The sequence below is a fragment of the Netta rufina genome (genome assembly GCF_964035555.1).
Source record: "Netta rufina genome assembly, chromosome: 26".
Taxonomy (NCBI): Eukaryota; Metazoa; Chordata; class Aves; order Anseriformes; family Anatidae; genus Netta; species Netta rufina.
The window spans coordinates 3,472,500-3,493,424 of NC_140150.1; the positions used below are offsets into that span (position 1 = coordinate 3,472,500).

At 60.3% G+C, this 20,925-nt stretch overlaps 1 protein-coding gene across 1 annotated transcript; it reads left to right on the forward strand.

The window, feature by feature from the left end:
* Positions 1 to 440: 440 nt before the first annotated feature.
* MDFI (MyoD family inhibitor) lies at positions 441 to 14,508 on the forward strand (the record flags this gene model as incomplete). The annotated part of the gene is made up of 4 exons (XM_084301746.1): positions 441 to 507; positions 10,419 to 10,601; positions 13,584 to 13,838; positions 14,252 to 14,508. 4 exons carry the CDS (start codon positions 441 to 443, stop codon positions 14,506 to 14,508), a joined length of 762 nt encoding a protein of 253 aa, XP_084157872.1.
* Positions 14,509 to 20,925: the final 6,417 nt, after the last annotated feature.

Sequence of the window (20,925 nt, forward strand, 5' to 3'; positions counted from 1 at the left end):
CCCTGCGCCTCTCCCCTCCCCGGCTCCAGCCCCCAAAGAAACTTTTCCTCCCCCTCCTCTTCCTCCTCCTCCTCCTCCTCCTCCTCCTCCTCCTGCACGGAGCTGCTCGGCTGACGCGGGTGGTTGGTTGGTTGGTTGTTCTCGCGGCTTTTTTTTTTTTTTTTTTTTTTTTTTTAAGGAATTGGGGAAGCAAACAAACAAAACAAAACAAAACAAAACAAAAAAACTTTTTTTTTTTTTAAAAAAAAAAAAAACAGCGCTTCGCGAGGGTCCCGTGCGCGCAGCCGGGAGCGCAAAGGGATGCGCGGGGGGCGCAGCGCGGTGCGGGGCTGAGCCGCTGCCCCCCGGGGGGGGCCCAGGTGAGAGGGGGCCGCGGAGGGGGCGGCCGGGGGGGGCCGTGCATGAGCCGAGTGTCCCGAGCAGCGCCCGGCCCCTCTCCGATGTCCCAGGCCAGCAGCCACCGGCAGAGCCGCCCGGAGCCCCGCCGCGCAGAGCCGCCCCCGGCAGGTATTGGGGTGGGGGGGAGAGAAAGGAAGAGTTGGGGGGGAGTGGGGGAGAGTGTGGGGGGGCGTTTGGGTGCATGGGGGGGTGTCTGGGGGGAGAGTGGGGGTGTAGGGGGAGTGGGGGTGGATGTTTGGGGGTGTTAGGATGCTGGTTTGGGGGTGTTGGGGTGCGTGGCTGGGGGTGGCTGGGGGTGGGGAGGGCGTGCGCGTGTGGCTGGGGGTGTCTGGGTGCACAATTGGGGGTGTTTGGGGGGGGAGTAGGGGTGTAGGGGGAGTGGGGAGTGTGTGTTGGTGTGTTTGGGGGTGTTGGGGTGCATGGCTGGGGGTGTCTGGGGGGGAAAGTGTGTGCGTGTGTGGTTGGGGGTGTCTGGGTGCGCAGTTGGGGGTGTCTGGGGGGATGTGGAGATGTAGGGGGAGTGGGAGGGGTGTGTGTTTGGGGGTGTCCGGGGGGGAATGGGTGTGTGGGTGCATGGCTGGGGGTGTCTGGGGGGGTTTGCACAGCTCTGGGACGTGCAGAGGTGTGTGTGTGTGTGTGCGTGGGTAGGGGAGCTGGGTGATGGGCTGGGGGGGCTGCGAGGAGCTGCAAGGCTTGGAGGGGGTGCCTGGCTTCTGGGGGGTATGGTGTGAAAGTATGAGAGTGTGGGAGTGTGTGCGTGTGGTCTGGGGGGGTCTGGTGAGGTGTGTGCATGGTCTGGGGGGGCTGGGGTGGAAAGTGTGTGCGTGGCCGGGGCGTGCGTGGTCTGGGGGGGGGGGGGGCGCATGGCTGGGAGCGTGCGCGTGTGCAGGGCTCTGCGCGTGCAAGCGTGTGGCCGTGTGCGGCCGTGTGGCTGGGAGCGTGGCCGTGTGGCCGTCTGCACACGCGTGTGCACTCACACGTGTGTGCACGCAGCTGGGGAGGGGGGGGGCCGTGGACTTCTCCAGGAGGGTCCGCGTGTGCGTGTGCGCGTGCACGGCCGTGCGCGTGGCCCCGCTCCCGCCTGCGTGCGTGTGTGCACGCCTGGCTCGGTGCGAGCACAGCTGATGCAGGCGAGCCCCCGGGGGAGCTCGCAGCACAAACTTCGCAGCGGTTCCTGTCACTTTGCCAAGTGCACGGGCCCGGCTGGGGCCGACGCAAGCTGAAGGGGTTAAAAATGTGCCTTAGGGGGGGGAGCTGCAAGGGGTTAGGGCTGTGGTGCAGCCCCGATGGCAGCACCCCGAGAGGGGTTGGGGGTGCACAGCAGTTCCCTGGGGGCCCCTGGCCAAAAGGAGGCAGCGGGGCAGGATCAGGCTGTGGAGAAGTGGATGGAAGGGTTTGGGGGATGGTTTTTTTTTTTTTGGAGGGCAGAGCTGAGCCCCTCGAGATGCTGGGGTGGCACTGTCGGGGCTGGGGAGCTGTGCTGGTGACCCGTGGTGGCCGGTCCCTGCCTAGGGCAAACCCGTGCCGAAAGCCCAAATGGGGAGAGAAAAAAGCCAGAGCTGGAAGGCGACGGCACGGGGTGAAACTCCCTGCCGCACGCTGCCCGAGCAGACACAAAAGGGGCCAAATCCAGCCCGGGACGGGCTCTGCCTGCTCTCCAAAAAGAGCTGCAGCTCTGGGGGCTGAGCAGCAGGAGCTGGGTGCTGTGACACCGGGCGCGGGGATGCGCCGAGCCCAAGCGAGCGCCGCTGGGTCGCTCCCCTTGGTTTTGGCCCACGGCACAACCGGGCCCAGATTTTGGAGCACGCGTCCTCTTGGTCTCTTCCCCCTGTGTTTCCAGCTGGCTGCTGCTGGCTCCGCTTCCCGGCTGAGCTCCTCGTGCTGCAGGGGTTGGGGTGAAGTGGCTGCAGGGGCTGCCCCGTGCTGGTGACCCCCCCAGCTCCCTCTGGGTGGGAAATGGGGAAGCGATCGTGCCCCGGCCTTGTGGAAAAAGGTTTTTTTGTGTGCCCTTGCCAGGGGTTTAAGGGAGTGCTGTGCACTCAGTGCTGTGAGATCAAGAGTGCTTTTAAACAGTGGTTTAGAAATCGATGAGGTTTGGGGAGCTTGGGGGGTGCTGGGTGGGTAGGAGCCGGGCTGTGAGCCCTCGCTGGGCAACGTCAGGGAGCCTGGGGGCACCCATGGGTGCCCAACCTGGTGCACCCTGGTGCAAACCAGCACCCACGCCACCCTCCTCCTCCCCAGCTCCTCTCAGGGAGGAAACCTGAGCGGAGTTGCTCCAAGGTTGCCCCCTTTAGACCCTCCCCAAAGCCGGGGCGTGCAGAGGGGGTCTCCAGGACACCCCAATTTCCACCCCCCCCAGGCTCCAGGGACCCAGTCCCACACCGAGAGAACTTCCCCATCCTTCCTCACCCGGCGGGAGGGCTCCAGAGAGCAGCTTCCCAGGCGCATGGCGTGAGCTCGGGCTTTTTTGCTCGCACCATTTTTTAAATTAATTAATTATTTTTGAGGGATGAATGGACACGGGCCGTTTTGTGCTTGGTGCTGGCTTGGCCTCGTGACGCTGCAGCACAGAGGCGTTATCTCTTGGGCCCTTTCCAGGGGCTCTGTCACGCAGCGTGGAGCCTGGGAATTTTCGCTCGTCTCCCTTCGCAAATCGGACCCGAAAATTTGGCGATGCCAAGCCTGGAAAATAAACAGGGAAACCGAGGTGCTGGAGGGGTTTGGGCGAAGCCAGGGTGATGTGGGCAGAGCTGGGATGGTGTCGCCCTGCTCGGTCTCATTTCCCAGCCTGAGAGGAAGTTCTGCTCCTGGATTTTATTCCTTGGCATGGCTGGGGATGGGCCCCGTGCCACCACAGCCTCCTCCTGCCCGGGGGATCGGGCACGCAGCAAGCCCGGCCCTCGGAATAGCCGCAGGGAGTTTGCGGAGGAGCCTCGGAGAGAAGAGGCAATTGTCTGCTCACGTGAAGTACGTGGGGTGTAATTATTTTCCGGAGGAATTAGCTGAAAACAGGAGAAACCAGCACCCCTCTGGCTGACGGGACTGGGTTTGTGCTTCCTTCCCTTTGCGGGGAGGCAGAAGAAGGGGGACGGGGGTCGGTGAGCGGGGCTGCCCTTAGGGGAGCAAAGAGATGTGAGGATGCTGGACCCAAAACTGCCTCCAGGAGGAACAGCTTGCCCTGCAGGCTGCCTCTCCTCCCTCCCACCACCCTTCCCAGCGGGACAAACTCTGCGTGGGGCCACCTCCGCGTCCCCCCCTCCATGCCCACGTCCGGGCTCAGCCGCAGGCGCCAGCAGCTCTGCGCCTCGTTGCTCGCACACAGGCACTTCTCGTTTTTGTGTTTCTTCTTTTTTTTTTTTTTTCTTTTTGGTTGGTTTTGTTTTTTAATTCTTTCTGCCTGTTCCCGAGGAGTTTGCCCCGAGGTGGAACATGAGGCCAAGCCCTGAACAAGGCAGCTTTCATGGCAGCAAAGCTCCACTTGATGAGCTCAGGGTGCTGGGTGCTGTCCCTGGGTGCTGTCCCAAGCCCCCGGCCAGGCAGGAGCCGGGGCTCAGTCCTGCACGGAGAGGTGGGAGAAACAAAGCCCCCCCCCCTCCCCCCGAGGTCAATATAAAAGGGTTTGTGTTAATCCTAGCACTGATTTAAATGAAACTCGTTGCAGATTTGTGCACAGCAAATGCAAAGGAGAAAAAGGAGGGGAAAAAAAAGCCCCCCAAAGATTTTTTTTTTAAATCCTAGATTAATTTTTTTTTCACCCAAAGATTCATTTCTCTTTTCTTTTATAGTTACTTGTCAGCTCATGAAAATATTTGATTTTTTCCTCTTTCTTTAAACAGAAAAAAAAATCTTAAAAAAAAAAAAGAAAAAGAGTCAAGAATCAGATTTCTGGCTTTTTTCAAATGTTTCTCATTTGGAGCAAAACAAAGCAGGCCCTTCGGGGCTGTGCCGCTTGCCACCCGAGCGTCCTGTTGCTGCTCCAGCCCCTAACTGAATTTCCTTGGAAAGCGCTCGCCCGAGCCTGTTAGCTGCAGAAACCTCAGCTCTCCTCTGGGCATTTGCTGTGATTTTCCTGATTTTTTCCCAGAACTCTGCCTTGCTCGTGCCATACCTCCTGGTGCGGGCAGCAGCACCCAGGGTGTTGGGTTTGGGGTGGGAGAGGCTCCACATGGAGACACCTCGGTCCTTCCCGCATTCTCCAGGCGCTGTGCTGCCCGCTCAGGCTGTGCTGGTGGAAATGAGTTGTTGGGTATCAGCAGAAATGGGTTAATGGGACTTTTTTTGTGCCCCAAATCTCCATCTTGAGGCTTTCCTCAGCCACCACAACCACAGCTCTGCTTCACCTTCAACCAGGCTTTGGCAGCGTCTTCCCCGCTTGAGCCTCGTGCACTTGACTTTGGGGACGGTCACCCCCTCGCTCCAGTGCTGTCCTGCTGGGACGAGTGTCCTGCTCTGCAGTGGGACATGTCAGAGAGCACGCAGCAGCTTCTGGACGTGCTTCCATCCCAGTCCCGTTTTCCCTTGGGTCACCCTCCATGAGCACAGGAGGCTCTTGGCTGCAGCACCGACTCCTTCCCTGGTGCGGGATGCGGCGCACGGGGTGGGATGGGATGGGAAGGGACAGGACGCGTTGGGAAGGGACGGGACGGGATGGGAAGGGACGGGACGGGACAGCTCCCGCCCGGTTCAGCCACTTTCAGTGCCAGGGCTGGGCTGCTGGGGCGGCGTGTTCTCCCAAAGGGCCACCTCACGAGGAGCGGGTCGGCTCGCTGGCTCCAGGAGCTGTTAATTACTCGCTCCACCCAAATGGCTCATCGTTGGACGGCCTCGCCGAGCCGGCACGCTGCTGCCCCGTGTGCCGTGCCCTGACCTCTGCAGAAGAGCTTGTTCTCACCTCGCTGCAGCTCCTTCAAAGCTGCTTTAGTGTCCGTGCTTAGGAAAAGCCCCAGCCTCACAAGCACGCAGCCCGCTGCAAGGATTGCGCACCACGACTGCAACATTTTGTGCTCCGTCACCGTACGGTGTTGTCTTGAGCAAATCCCTTCTGCCTCAGCTTCCCTGTTGAGCCAAGCAGCGTTAAGGCTATTTCATGCTGCCTTAGAGCTGTGGCTGTGCTAAAATGAGGTTCATCAAGTCTGGGGAACGTGTGATGGGCACAGGCTTAAAACTGTAGGCTGGGCAGATCTCCGGATGAAAGGTGCTGCATAAGTGCAAATTATTATTCTTGTTAATAATGATGTCCACCAGCTCACATTTATCTGCTCTTCAATTAACTTTTTTTTAAGGACTCTTAACAGGTTAGAAAGACACAAATTTTTCCTGGCAGAACCTGTGCTGGTTTGACCCCGTAAGGTTACGCAATTACTGTACTGGCATGGTCCTTAATTAGACTCTCCATAATTTTCCCCGGCACAGCGGTGTGGCTCGCTGCTCTGTAATTCCCAGAATCTCCTTGGATCTGATAGGCATCGCCTTCGCTGCTTTCCAGGCTTCAGGGATAATTGCTTGCTCTTAGGGACACTTTGCACGTCTCAGGACCTCCTCCCCATCCTACAAGGCTTCAAAGTCCCCTTGGCCAGCTCGGTGAGGAAGCACCGAGCCACCACGGTGCTCCTTGGTGTCCATGAAAGCTGACTCAATCCCAGACTGGATCCTTCACCCTTTGTTGTTCTCCATCCTTTTTCTCCACTCCTAGACCCCACAACATGTTTGGGATGCAACACGATGCTCTTTGGTTTCCGTAGGTAGAGCTGGGGCAGGAACCTAATCCTGCTGGGTCCGTGGGTGTCCTTGGCAAGCTGCGTTCTCCCACGGCTTCCAGTTTAGTCCGAGGGCTTTGGGGCTTGGAGACTGCTTCTTCCCTTGGATCTGCAGCCCCTCAGGGGTCTTGAATGCCACCTTTTACATATATGTTAAATATATTCTTGAGGCATATTTCCCCAGCATTGCTCAGAGTGACGGATGCTTCCTGCAGTGATTTATTTCTCACCCTCCCTGGGCTCCCTTCTTGCAGATATTCAGGCAGGTTGGTTGTGTGACGCGGCTCCAAGTCATGCTCTTCCTCTCTTTAGGAGACAAGGGATCACTCCTGCCCCACCATCGCATCCTCACCAGCAGATTTTGGGCAGGAGCAGGTACTCCAGGAGGGATTTGGGGTGGTCGGTGCCTCCTTGGCAGGAGCCATTTGGGTGGACGAGGCCCTTTGGGTGACGGGTTTGTAGGCACAGCCAGGCCCAGGCTCTGTGCCCCAAACTCTCAGGAGGGTTTTGCAGCTGGAGAAGAGGCTTGGTGGTGTGCTTTCAGCCCGGGTCTGATGCTGCTGAGCGTGGTCCTGGCCATGAGTGGGACCTGTGGGGTTTTGTCCCTGCTCCTGCCCAGGTGCTGTGACCCTGCCCTGTGCCAGGAGGATGGACGGGATGGACGCTGCTCCTGCCTGTCTGGCCAGCCCAAAATTCCTCTCTTCCTACCCACCCACTGGCTATAAATAACAAATAATAACATCTCCCAGGCTGGCAAGCTATTTGGGGTTTTGTGGGTTTTTCTGCTTTGTTTTGCTTTTTTGCATTTAGGAAGTAACTTTTCATAGAAACCAATATTTTTATTTTTTTTTTCTCACCGGATTCCTCATTGTCCCGGGACCGAAATGTTTTTACAAACCACGGCCCAGGTGAGCGCGGGGGCAAATGGGGAGCTGCAGGGGGGTGAAGCTGGGAGCTGAGCTCTGCTGGATGCGGCCAGGGCTTGCTCAGGAGCATCGCGACTTCTGGGCCTTCCCCCCCCCCCCTCCTCTTCCTTTCCCTGAATATCATTGAATGCGAAATGCTTTAGTGCATTAATTTCAGACTGAATGTAAATAAGCCATTTGGACTTCTCCCAGTCGAGCAAACTTTCAAACCAGGATTTTGCTTTCCTCTCCGCCAGCCTGGCTCGTGGGATTGGAAGGATTTGCTTCAGCGCTGTCTCTTCTGCACTTGAAACCACTTAATCAAGCTCTGAAATATCCCCCGAATAGGTCAGACAGGCACCTGATTGGGACAGGCGGCGTGTAAGGGAAAACCAAGAGAGATTACGCGCCCGTTTTATCTGCACGAAGCAGATTAGACAGCTCCCAAACTAAATATTGCTGCGAGGTAGCGTGTTGTTCATGGCAAATGCCTCGCTAGACCGTCTCTGTTTGTGTCTCCGTCCAACACCATCACTTCCCTGCCCTGGGACATGAAAGGGAGAGGAGACGCGAGGCTCCTGAGCTCCTCCACGTCAGCCGGTGCCAGCTTTGGGTGCTCCTCAGGTCCCAAAGAGCTCAGATGTGGCTCCAGATGTGTCCGAGGCCCTCTCCTGCCACCAGATTTCTCCCTTTCTGCAGCCAAAGGCACAGCTCAGCCGGCGGGGGAACAGCTCGTCCCTAGCGCTCGGCTGCAGCTGAGAAAACCCAAGGGGGAGCCATGGGAAAACCTGGGAGGATTTAACCCAAAAATGCAGCTGCGGCGTCGCCTCTTCCCACATCCTCCGTGCCTGCCAGCTGGGGGGCTGAGCACCACGGGGACGAAGGAAAGCCACCCATGGGACACCCGCAGTCACCCTGGGCTCAGTGGTTCTTGTTTGTGCTGCTGGGCGGCTGCTGTGATGCTGCCGTGTCCTCCTGCTTGTGCCCAGGGATTTTGCAGATGGGTCAGCTCAGGCCTGAGAGCTTGTTGGGAACAAAATGCATTTCCAAGGCATGCGTGTGCTCACCCCTAGCCAGCACAGAGGTGCTGCATGGGGTCCATCCCAATCCCGGTTTCCCCCCGGTCCCAAAACACTCATTTTGTGCCTTTTGCTTTGCGAAAGTCTTGTGAGATCCTCGGTGAAAGGCAAGGGGAGCTCACAGCTCTCTGACATCCACCAGCTCTTTCCCCTTCTCCCTCCTTTTTTTTTTTTTTTTCCCAAGCCCTGGGCTGTTCGGTGGGCACCGGAGCTCAGCGGTTTCCTGGGGCTTTTGCAGAGGAGCTCCACATCCGTCGGCCTCCCTAAATCCACGTGTACCCGACGGCACTGCAGTGATTTACTGAAGCCCCAGCTGGTATTTTAAACACCGTGTCACCTCTGCTCTCCTAAAGCCCCCGGGGCGAGCTCCCCGTGTCACCTTCATTTCTCCCTGGGATTTTCCAGGAGGCTTCCTCGCGCTCCTCACCCCACGGACTGGGGCAGCAGGGATGGGACCAGCTTTACCTGAATTTCTCTCCCGTCTATTTCTGTCCCTCTCCTGGCCAGCTCGTTCCAGTGGGAGGTAATTTCATCGCCAGCTTCCTCCCTCCTTCGCTGCGGTCGCGTGTGCGGGGTAATTACCCGGAGGGGAAGCGTTGCCTGCAGAGAGCTCGGCCGCAGCGATGCTCAGCACCTCGAGCCCCTTCCTGGGGATTTTTTGGAGCCGTGCCCTCCATCCACGGCTCCAGATCACACCTCTCCAGCTCAGGGCTCTGTCTGGAGCTGCCCAGATATCGGGGCGTTCGTGTCTGGTGCTAAGAGGTGTGAGATCAGGCGTGGGCCAAACCCTGCGGGGCTGACTCAGGCCGGTCCAGGTCGGGGCATGACAGAGGACTCGGATGCAGCAACCTGTGGTTATTATTCACCTTCTCACCACACCTATGCCCAAATACCTGGGGGTAGAGGACAGCCTGCTCCCTTCCCTTTCACCCCGGGCTTTCTCAGGGAACATGTTTCTTTCCGGGGCTTGCTTGCTCCCACTCCATTTGGGTTTCTGCGCAAAATTCATCCAGAACTGGTGGGTTTGCCTCGGTCGAGCACCAAAATCGCCACCCCTGTGGGAAAGGTTGCAGGAGAGCCACGCTCAGGGCTCTGCAGGTTTTACTCAGTAAAAAAATCTCCTCCACCAGGCGACTTTGGGGCCAGGGAGCAACTCTGTGCTGGAGCTCCGGGAGGTGGTTTGTAAAACAAAAACCCAAGGCAGGTTCGTCCTTTCCTGCCAAGTCGCATCAAGCTGTTCCGTCAGGGGATTTTTGTCTTGGGGAGGAAACCCGAAACCAAGCTGGGGCTGGATCACCGAGCTCTGCAGGGGGGAAACTGAGGCAGGGGGGTGCACGCGTGGGGCTGGGCGAGCGTCGCTGCCAGCTCCTTGCAGCCCCTCTGCGACAACCCCGGGCTCCTCCTGCCCCCCTAGGGCTGCGGGTGGTGCCCCCCCTTCCCTTGTAGGGCCTCTTGTTATAGTCCCTATAATTATACGTGTGCGGTCTGCTCGCCTTCCTGCCCAGCTCCTGCCTGCAGGAATATTTTGCTCGTTATATCGAGCATCACGAAGCGGCCCAGCTCTCCTTCTTCCCCCCCCCTTCTTGCCTGCCTGCATGTAGGGCCTCTTGTTATAGCTGGGAAAATGACGGGTGTTTGGTCTCCCTCCCTTCGCCCAGGCTATAATTTAGTTTTATAAAAAGTGCAGCCCAGCCCCTGTGGTGCAAGCGGGAGCTATTCCTGGGCCGGGGAGGAGGAGGGGGCTTGGGGGGGCTCAGAGCTCTGCGCTGAGCCCCGTGCGGCCCCCCCCGGGCACACCGCTTCTGCAAGAGGATGTGGGATGCTGGGGTTTGTCCCCGTGAGGCTGCTGGGGATAAATCCACTGCTTTTGGGGTTTTGCTTGCAGTCCCTGGGGGCTGCTCTTGTCCCAGTGATGGGGGGGTGGCAGCCAGCTCCCCGTGGGGACGACACTGCCCTTTTAGTGGGAATGGGGGGAGAAACAGCTTGGGAGGCTGCGTGTAACCTGCTCCCCTCTCGTTTTTTAAGAAGGAATCTGTGACTTTGGGGAGGTTTGGGGAGGGTGCCCGCACACCGCTGGTGTTGCAGCAGGGTGAGCGGCCCCCCCAAATCCTTCACGACGGTCCCCCTGTCCCCCCAGCCGTGTACTGGGGGCGGATGGCTCTGCTTTATGCCCCAAAACACAACCCCCGGCGTGGTCCGGCACAGCGGGCGTGATGGCAAGGGGGGTGCATCCTGGTGGCACCCCGAGGCGCTCGTTTCCAACCCCGTTTCTCTTGCAGAGGCGGGCGAGACCTCGCGCCCTTCGCCAGCGGCCCCCTCGGCGGAGCCCCGGCCCCCCGCCCGCCCCGCAGCCCCCAGGCAGGAGAAGTGCCCAGAAGACGAGGAGGAGTCCCACAAAGTGCTGACAAACGGCACGGCACCGGCCAGGACCGAGCTCGCGGGCGCTCCCGAAGCTGTGACATGTGAGTGCTCCCTCCACGGCGCTCCCCGGCAGGGCTCGGCCCGTTAATGAGCGATGGGGCTGATTAACGAGGCGGGCAGCGGCGGTGGGAAGCCGGCTCCTCCTCGCTCTGTTCTTCCCCACATCAAAGGAAAAGGCTGGGGCTGAGCGTGAGTCACCGGGAGCTGGGGAAAGCCAAGGGTGGCAGCCAGCAGCCCCTGGTTTTGGGGAGAAATGGGGGCTGAGAGGAGGTTTGGGGCGCACCGGGTTAACAGCAGGGCTGGGGGCCATGGCTCTGGGTCCTGTTACGGGGCTGGGAGAGCAGAGCTGGCCGAGGGGGGAGGCTGGGGGCCAGCCCCTCCTGCAGCCACGCCATCCAGCCCTTCCCTGGCTCCCAGCCTGGCTGCTGGGATTTTGCTCCCAGGCTGCCCATGGCGCACGCGGCCGTTCCCCGTTCGCTGGACGCGAGCGCACAGCTTTCCCTTCCAAGGGGCGGAAAGCGGGTTGATGCTTCCCCGCGGGGCAGGAGGAGAGGGTGGGAAAAGGGGGAGAGAGGAGAAGGTGGAAAGGGGGCGAGCAGAAAGCGGGAAGGGGGCCACAAACTTCGCCGAGCGGGCAGGAGGAGGTGGGGGAGCGGCGCACCGCGGGCGCTCCTGCCGGCGCGGCGTACGTGGAGCGAGGCGAGCGCACGTTTCCTCAGCCCCAGCTCGAGCCCTTGCAAGCATCTGGGAGCTGGGCCGGCTGCCCACAGACATTCTGCACCTCTGAGTCACGCCGCAGCCGCTGCGCCCCGCGTGGTGCGGCCCCGCGCAGCCCCCTCCCCACGCCGCGGGCCCCGGGGCCGGGAGGAGCGCAGGCACCCGGGGGCATGGGGTGCAGGGAACCCCCCCCAGCTCCTTTCCATTTCCTCCCCAGGAGGTTCAGCTCCCCGCATCGTCGCCGGCAGCCCTCGCTTTGCAGCCTGCTCGGGTGCAAAGGGAGGGCTGGGGCTGTGGTCGGTGGGGCTGTCATTGATTTTGGAGGGCAATTTTCCCCGTCGGTGCCGTGCCAGGTGCTCCAAGCCCTGCTGGTGGCACCTCTGGACCTCTGGCAGAGCTGGGTGGCAGCTGGGAGAGGACGGCTACGGGTCAGACATCCACCCACCAAGCCCCAGGGATCCTCCAGGGTGTCCAAACCACGCTGGTGGTGTGCCCATGCGGGGCCACTGCCACCCCAAGGAGCATCCCCCTGGTGTGAAACACGAAGTTTCGCCCTTCCAGGAGGGTTTCGGTCAAGCACAGGCAGGATCTGTCCCATGGGCTGCTCCTCCCGGCCCTGCCACCGCCTTACAGAGCATCCCACATCGCTCCTGGTGGCCCCAGGCTGAAGATGTCAGAAGAGCTTTCTGAGCTGTAGCCCCCTCTGAGAAATGGGAGCTCTTTTTCGTGGCTTGAAGAGGTGTGGGGGGGGACGGCTGGCTGGCCCTCACTGCTGCTGGCTGGAGCCGGAGCGTGATTTTGATTTACAAACAGTTTAATCTGAGGAATGCAGCGAAATGGAGAACGCCAAACCCAGCACACTCCGTGCTGCTGTAAGCCCTGCTGCTTCTCAAAAAAAAGAATATATATATATCATAAAATAAAGAACAGCAGGCAAACCTGCGGGCCAGTGAGTGGCTGCACTGGGCTCTGTCCTTGTCCCCTCCCCGTGGCTCTGGCCAGCCCCAGGTGCCACCATCCCCCCCAGCCCTGTGCACGATGGCACCTTGGGGGGTGCCCCTTGGAAACCAAAGGAATCTACTTGGGACCTCGGGAGGTTTTGGGGAGAAACGTCCCGTTTTATCCAAGGTCCATTTACTCTTTCTCCCCTCCTGCTTTCAGCCCGATCTTCCAGCTCAGCCCTGCCTATTTCCAGCTTCCTCCCCAGCGCGTTTCGTGCAGTTTTCACCCAAACTCCCGGTAAACTTCCCTCCGTGGTCTGAGCCCAGCTCCCTTTTTGGAAGGGGCAGGGGCACACACTTGTGGTTTTCGAGCCTCCATCTATTTTTGCCAGTGCAGACAGAGGTGGTGGGGCTGTGCACGGGGGGGGGCTCGGCCGTGCCCCCTCCTCCTGTGGGACCCCCGTGGCCACGGTTCACAGAAAGCAGCTACTGTTCCCCGGCGGCCAGAGGTGCCTTTGCCCTCGAGCCTCTGGGCTGAATCATCCCTTGTTTACTGGCGCAGGAGAGGAAAAAAAATCAAAGTTTGGCAAAAGCAGGGGGTGATTTGTGCCTTCGAGTGGAGCTGCTGTGCCAGGGGGCGAGCGCTCGAGCCCCCTCCCTTGGGCCTCGTGTCCACGGGCGGGACACGGCACCGGGCAGGAGCGAGGACCAGCATGCGAGGGCTGGAGGCAGAGGCAGCCGGAGCAGATCTTTGTTCCCTCCTCCAGCAGGGAAGTTCAGCCAGAGGCTGGGGAGCCCATTCACGAGGCGGCGGTGGTGCTGAGCTCTCCAGCTTCGCCTTATCTGGCTGCCCGCAGCGCGCTGGGGACGGCCACGGGCAGCACGGGGGCTGTGCCATGGGACAGCGACATGGCCCTGGGGTTCCTTTTGGTGCTAGCAGGGGCTGATCCTTCTTTTCCCTGCTCGGCACGAGGGGAGCTCATCGCTCCGTGCCGCCGGTCACCCCCCCCGGTGGCTCCATCCCTGCTGCCTGCGCTGGCGATGCCGGGACCCTGGGGACCTCCTCCCCAAGTCCTCCGCTGAGTTTTGGCAGCTGCGCCACGTCCTGCACGCCAAGCCTTTATTTCTTGCTCTGTTTTTTCATCCCTCCCTCGCTTTCTTGCTCTGCTTCTCCCTCCTTCCCTCCAGCCAGCGGCTCCTTTTCCCTCTCCCTCCTCTCAGACCGCTACGGGGCCGCACCATGCCCAGCTGGGGACCAGGTCCCCGTGTAGTGGCAGGGGACGGGGACCAGGACCACATTTTTTCCCCCCTCACAGTGCTGCAGGGGCGGCAGGACCAATGGTAACGCACTGCTCTCCCCTCCAGGCCAGCCCCAGGTGCGAGCAGCCCCGCAGCCCCCCGGCCCCTGCACCCACCTGCTGCAGAACGGGGCCGGGCGAGGGCCGGATCCGGGAGGTGCCCTCGGGGACGCGGGGAACGGGGTCTTCCGTCCCTTGCCCAGCTCGCAGAAGCCTCACCGTAAGCTGCAGTCCCACCACTCCATCAACAGCCAGAGCAGCAAGAAGAGCAAGGGCAGCTCCAAGTCGGCTTCGTCCCACATCCCTATCGAGGCGCAAGAAGGTACCGGCTCTCCCCAGGGGGGGGCCCTTCCCAGCTGGTTTCCTCCAGCCCCGCATCCCTTGGGGTTTCTCGTGTAGCACCCTTCCAGCTCACCGGGACCCCGGGTGTCAGCCCTGCTCCCCTCCTGGGACCCCACTGCGTCTGCACCTCTTGCTCTTCCCCAGGGTTGGCGCTGACCGGGTCATTTCATATCCCCCAAAATCGGTCTCTTTTGGGGTCTGGGCATGTCCCAGGCAGCAGAACTGATGCCCAGGCATTGAGGCAGATCCCTAGAGCGGTGCTGGGCTCCCGGCCCCTTCCCATCCCTTAATTCCCAGGGGAGAATTTTCCTCTGGGGGCTGAGCGTCTGCTCACCGGGTGCTGCCCCGGCCCATCTTGGGGTGTCAGCACCTCCCCGCCCTGTTCCCCTGCAGACTGCTGCGTCCACTGCATCCTCTCCTGCCTCTTCTGCGAGTTCCTGACCCTCTGCAACATCGTGCTGGACTGCGCCACCTGCGGCTCCTGCACCTCCGAGGACTCCTGCATCTGCTGCTGCTGCTGCAACTCGGGCGAGTGCGCGGACTGCGACCTGCCCTGCGACATGGACTGCGGCATCATCGACGCCTGCTGCGAGTCAGCCGACTGCCTGGAGATCTGCATGGAGTGCTGCGGGCTCTGCTTCTCCTCCTGAGGGCTGGGGGCAGCGGGAGGGAGGACGAGCAGGAGCGGGATTCCCCCTCCTGCAGAGCCCCTGAGCCTCGCCGGTGGGGAAAGCCGGGCGCGAGGCAGAGCCAAGCCTGGTGAGGGAGGAGAGCGCAATTCCCCCGTTGCAAACCTCGTCCTTGGAGCCTCTGAGCCTGCTCAGACCCTGTCTGGGGACAGTGCCTTCGGGCTCTACCTCTTCCCCATACGCCAAGGGTCGCGGGAGCACCCTGCCACCTGAGCCGAGCGCAGGAGCTCCCATCCCGCGCCCCCGCTGCCCGAGGAAGCTGCTCCGGGCACGGCGACAAAGGGGAGCCTGCAGCATCCTCACCCCTGGGACCCTCCAAGACTGGGTGCAGCTCCCCGGGGAGACCCCACGGACACCAAAACCTTCAGCCAGGCTGCGGGACTGGTGTTATGGGGACGCAGCGCCGCCCCCCAGCACCTCCCCAGTGCTGAGATCGGCAGCCAAGTGCAATAAACGGCCCACGGCGGGGATCCCTCGGCAGCCGAGTGCCTTCACCCCTGCCTGGTCCCTTCCTGCGGGGCCGTGGCAGCTGTGCCAAGCTGGCACCAACCCCGTGAGCATCCCTCAGTGGGTTGGTTAGGGCCAAATGACCCCCAGCTGCCATCACCCCAAGGACGGGGCTCGTGGCTGGGTGAGGGTGGAGCACGCCCCCTTGGAGAGCTGGGGAGAAGGGGAGGGAGAATAAGTGTCATGGTATTATTATTATATATTTTTTTTTTTGGTCCCTTTTGTTACTGTAAATAAAGGTCTTTCTTCATTTCTGACCGGGGGCTGCTGCATCACGCGCTCCTCTTGGTGCTCCTGGGGGGGACCGTGCCCCCCATCCCTGCGCCGTGTCCCCTTGTCCCACCACAGGGCATGGGGGCTCGGGCAGGGGCTGCAAGGCTTTCCAGCCCGAGATGGCTCGGTGACAGCCCTGGAGCTCTGCCCTTCACCCCTCACCTCCCGCAGGGACACGGGGTCCTTACAGGAGAAAATCAAAATGCTAATTCCCAGCTGTGGGGCTGGGAGGGCGCAGAGGGTCCGGGGTTTGGGGATGCTTCAGGAGGTGGCAGCCAGCCAAATTTGGTGGCCTGGGTGCTCTCGTGCCACCCACCCAGCCCTGTCTAGGGACCGTGGAGCATGCCGTGCCGTGCCGTGCCGTGCCGTGCCACGCTTTGCCATGCCGTGCCGTGCTGTGCCGTGCCAGCAAGAGATTTTGACCCCCCCCCAAAGTCTCGTGGCCCCTCGGGGTCCCGACTGCCCCGGCGAGGCTGCTGGCTGGGCTGCAGTTGAGCAAGGAGGGAAAAATGCTTAAAAGCCGAGGCCAAATGGGTCAGTTGGTCACGGTGACACAGGCTGGTTTGGGATCTGGGCTGCCTGCCCTCCGGGGCTGCGGCTCAGCCATGAAACCTATTTTTAGTGGTGAGCGCAAGGCGGCCGGAGCCCAGCGCAGGGCAAGTGCACGGAGGAGAAGAGGACGGTGCGAGCAGCCTTCCTCCACCCCACCCATGGGACTCAGGGTGGCAAATCCAGCCTCAAACCCTTCCCAAAATTCAGCTGAGCCCCAGGACGAAGAACTGGGGGGGGCTGCACTTCGCTGCCTGCTCCGGGACGCGGACGGGAGCGGGGCCCCATCGCGGAGCCGGTGGGAGCTTTGCCACAGGCTCTGGCTGCGGCTCGGCTCCAAGCCGTTCGCATCCTTGGCAAGGAGGGACGGAGGCGCCGGCCTTCCCCAGCCTGGCCTCACTCGTGGTGTTAATTAGGGAGGCTGGAGCTGGCAGCACCCCACCAGCCGCGGTAACGAGCGCTGCTGCCGGAGCCGCTTAATGGGGAACAGATTCCCCGGTGCGGGAGGGCCCCGCGGCTGGCGGTGCCGTGCATGCTTGTGTCCCAGATCCTCCTTCTCCCTGTGGGGAGGGTGGCACGCACCCCACGCCCCCAGTTTCCCCAGTTCCAAAAGCCCTTTGGAACTGGGAGCGATCCCACGCTGCCCCCAAGGAGCAGGTCCTCAAGCACTGGAGGGGGGGAGCAGCGCCGGGCTCTGCGTGGAGCATGATGTGCTGCTGAGTGTATGTGATATTCACGCCTACAAATGTACTTTAGTGAGGGCTGCTTCCAAAAAAAATGCAAATAAAAGAGCACCCGGTGACTCCGCAGGGCTACCCAAAGGCGCAGCTCAGCCCTGCCAACTGATGCTCTGCCCCCAGGAGGCTGAGGTCCGCTGGCTTTATTGGGCACTGGCAGGGGCACGGCCAGATTTTTATTTTAAACCCTTTTTTTCCAAGCCTGGGTTTGGAAAAGAAAAAGCATGTGCTACCCTGGGCAGCGCTGGCTGCTCTGCTCATACCCCAGCTGCTCCTGAAAATTGGCTCGGGGGCACGGGGATGTGGCAATGAGGGAGCTGAGCTGCCCAAGCGCCTGGCAAGGGCTCGGGAAGCAAAGTGCAAACCTTCCTCTGGATGCGAGCTGCTGCTGGCCGTGCACCTTGCAAAGCACCGGGGGGAGGCAGGGGTTAACCCTCCTGCCTGGGAATTAATTAACAGCAGATGTGCTCAGTTTTTAACTAATTACTCTCCTGCCAGCACTTGGTTTTCACGCTTCCCTTGCAAGCTGCTGGGAGCTGGGCGCCGTCACACCGTGGCCAGGCAGGTGCTGGCTCTGCAGACTGGGCTGTGCTGGGTGCCCGGGCTCATCCGTGTCCTCCCCCCAGCCCGAATGGGGTCCTCACCGAAGGAATTCACTGAAATGGGCTAAAATTCATTCAACTATTGAGCGCCTGCAATAGCTTCACTCTGTTAAAGCTCGGTGACCGGCTCCCAAAGTGACTTGGGTCTGTTTGGGGAGTACGTGGTGGGTGTATTGTTCATCCCATATGGGGCTGTGCTGCTGGGGTAACCCCTGCCCTCCCTGCTCCCTGATCCCTTTGCTGATAACCCAAAGCATCTCCCCAAAACCTCACCCAGGGCAGGGAGAGCCGCAACACTCGTTGCCTTCAGGGCTTTTGTTTGCCTCTCTCTGCAGGCAATTTATTATGGCTGGGACATTTAACATATTACTCAAGGAAGTTTATTATCGAGCGTTGTCAGCGGGCAGCACGGTGTGTAGGGACGCAGCACCCATCAGGATACGGCCGAGCCCCTCCGGCCCCATCGCTGAGGGCAGCAGGAGGATGCTGGGGGGGGGACGGGCGGCGCGGATGCGCCTCTGCTCCTTCAGTGGTGATTGCTTTCAGCAGCCCAGGCTATTTCTGTCTACAATCACAATCAATAAAGCAAGTGAGAGGGTTTTTATTTTTCCACTCCAAATGCTTTCTTCATCCTGTTTCCTCCCTGTTCACACGGCGGACTGGGGCGCGCTCCAGCAAGGAGGCCCACGGAGCCGTCTCCTCCTTCCTCCTCACCACCAGTCCCGTCCCTGCTCCCACTCCTGCTCCCACTCCTGCTCCTGATCCCACTCCTGCTCCACGCTCCCCATCCCGGCCCGTGCAATCCCTGCCCCATCTAACACACCGCAACCACAGGGGCAGGTTTGGCAGGAAGCGAGAGGACAGCATCGCACGTGTGCATGCGTGCACACACACACACACACACGAAAACCCTGCCAGAGCCAAAACCAAAAAAAAAAAAAAAAAACACCCTAGAACTAGGGCTCTGGAAGATGCGGCAGCTCGTGTAATCCCCAATTCTGCTGGGCTGCCTTCGTAGCGCGGCGATGGGGGGACGGGCCGAGGGGAGCCGACTGCAGTCTATTAAACTTCCTTTGAGAGCCTGCCAGACTGACAACAGCTGGAAGGAATTAGCTTTGCAGGTCCACCAGCTCCTCTCCTCGCTTTCACCCTTCCCCAAAAAAGCAGCTTGAGGCCGCGGGCCTGACAGCATCACTTTTTCCCCGCTCTCCAAGATCCCTGGCGTCCCGCGGGATCTGCTCAGCGCTGCTTTCGCCTTTGATCCCAAACCTGCAAGGAGCGCGAGCACCCGACGGAGGAAAAATCCCAGGACCTTCAGTGATGGCTAACCACTGCCATCCTGCATGAGTGCAAGGTGCTGGAAAGGGTTTATTGGGCAGTGACCCCCCCCCAGGAGCCTGTGTTCACCATCACTGCTCGGTGTCCTGGTGCTGTGCGTGTACCCGTGCCAAGGGGGGACGCTCAGGGCCAGTTGCTGGGGTGCCAGCCCAGCACCCAGCCCCTTTGCTCCACACGGCGGTGGGTTTTGGGAGCAGGGTGTGACAGCCCCACGCTGCTGTTGCCAGCAGGGATTACCCAGAAATGTCTCTTTTCCCTGGGGAAGGGGGGTGCAGAAGCCGTCTGAGCTCGGCGATATGTGCAGCAGTGCAGAATTGGCCACCACTGGAGGGTTTCGCTGCCAAAGAGCAAGCTGCCTGCAAGCGCTGCCTCCTCCAGCCAGCCTCGGGGGCCGGGACCCAAGCGGAGACCATATATCTCCACGTTCTGCCTTGCTACCAAGTTGGAGAAGGAAAATGCAGGAGGGGTTGTGTTAACCCTCTGCTGGGTGCCTGCGGAGGAGCGGAGCGGAGCCGAGCAGCCCCGCGAGCCTCTCGCACGCTGCTAGACACCCAGCAGGGAGGGCAGGACAGGGCTTTGCCCCCCAAAAAAACCACCAAGACCCCAGGGACACACCATGGGATGAAGGCAGGGTGTGCAGCACAGCCGGACCAAGGTCCCCATGGGCACAGACACCCAGGGAGCAGCCACGGGGTGGCCGGATCCTGCCCCAGCAGCGCTGCTGCTACACGTCCTGTCCGGGCTGGTTGCATCCCCTAGGTCCCTACCTAAGAGCCACGTCCTGGGTCCTCTATAAGTGCAGAGCAGGGGAAACGTGGCCAACAAAATCCAGAGTGAGTTTATTTTCATTTGACTAACATTTCTCACACCTTCAGTGCCTCGACGCACAAAGCTCTGTGCACCAAAGGCACCGCTGTGCCTCTCCTCTCCTCTATTTCATCTGAGGAGCCGACGCAAGCTCAATCACCTCAAGCATCTCCTTCTTTCCTGCTGGCAGAAGCTGCAGCCCTTGCAGGAGTGGCTTTCCTGTGTCCCCCTGTCCCTCTCCGATGCCGAGGGTCCACGTGTGACACTGTCGGGCCAGGGACCAACCTCGCAGAGCCAGCAGAGCCGTCTCCACGCAGCCCGTCAGGAAGAGGTGCCTCATAAACCCAAATAGTGATTTCCTGCTGCAGTCGGTGGGAGTTGTTTTCTTTAAAAACGCAGCTGAAACCGGAGAGGAGACGGAGTTAGCTGAAATATCTGGGAGCTGGGGAGCTCGCCGTGCCGGGAGACAGCGCCGGCAGCCAACACACACACACACATGCGCAGGCACCCGCCGGGGATGCCAACATTTGAAAGCCATTAACGGGAATATCTGGGGAGGAAAATCCAGCCCTACCTTTAACCCCACACCGAAACGCACCGAACGGCCGCGGTGAGTTATAGAGTGAAAAAAGCGGCACCATTTTTTTTATTTTGTTTTATTTTATTATTTTTTTTGAGACCAAAGCGCTCGTCCCTCCCAGAGCAGGGAAAGTTGGCACACGCCGCGCACACGTGCGTGACAGAGCAGGAGGCAGCCGGGCGCCTCCCACGCATTAAATTCGCTCCTCTTTACGTGCTCGGCCTCGTGTGGGCTCCCGCTCACACCCACTGCACTTCTCTGTGTGCACAGATGTGGGGTGGGGGGCGAGCTGAGCCCCCTGCCTCCTCCATCCATTCGTGTGTGTGCGTGAGACGGACCCAGCAAGATGCCAGAGAGTCTGGCAAGGGTGTGTGTGTATACAGACAGACACGTATTTATATATATATTTCCCTTTCTGCATATATATAGCACATATATATAGCCAAACACACACACATATACACACAGAGACATATTTTTATGCATTCATCTGCTCGTGCACATTTTTACGCGCCCTCCCCGGTGCTGCTATCCGCGTTATCTCACTGTTGGAGGCTTCGTCCCAGCAGCAGGCTCTGGATTTCATCTGGCTCTGGGTGGCTTTCCCGAGCACTGGGATGCCCCAGCCTTGTTTGCTTTCCCCTCCCCGTGCTGGAGACGTCCCCTTTGCCCTCTCGTTTGCAATTACCAGGGCTCAGCAGCCCCTCAGCAATCTGGGAGCCAACCCCTGCGCTGCCGTTCGGTGTTAATTATTTGCCAGTACCGCTGGTGCTGGAGGGAGATGGGGCTGGTGGCTCCAAGCTCCATTTCCACCCAAGCCCTGTTGATTCTCAAGCTCTTTAGTGCTTATGCCTGTTCCAGACTATGGACCACAAAATATTTTGCATTTAAGGATCAGGGTTTCAGTGTGCCTGCGTGCTCAGCACCGCCGGGTGTCCGGGTGCTGCTTGAGGCTGTGCACTTCGTGCCACATTTTGGGCAGAAA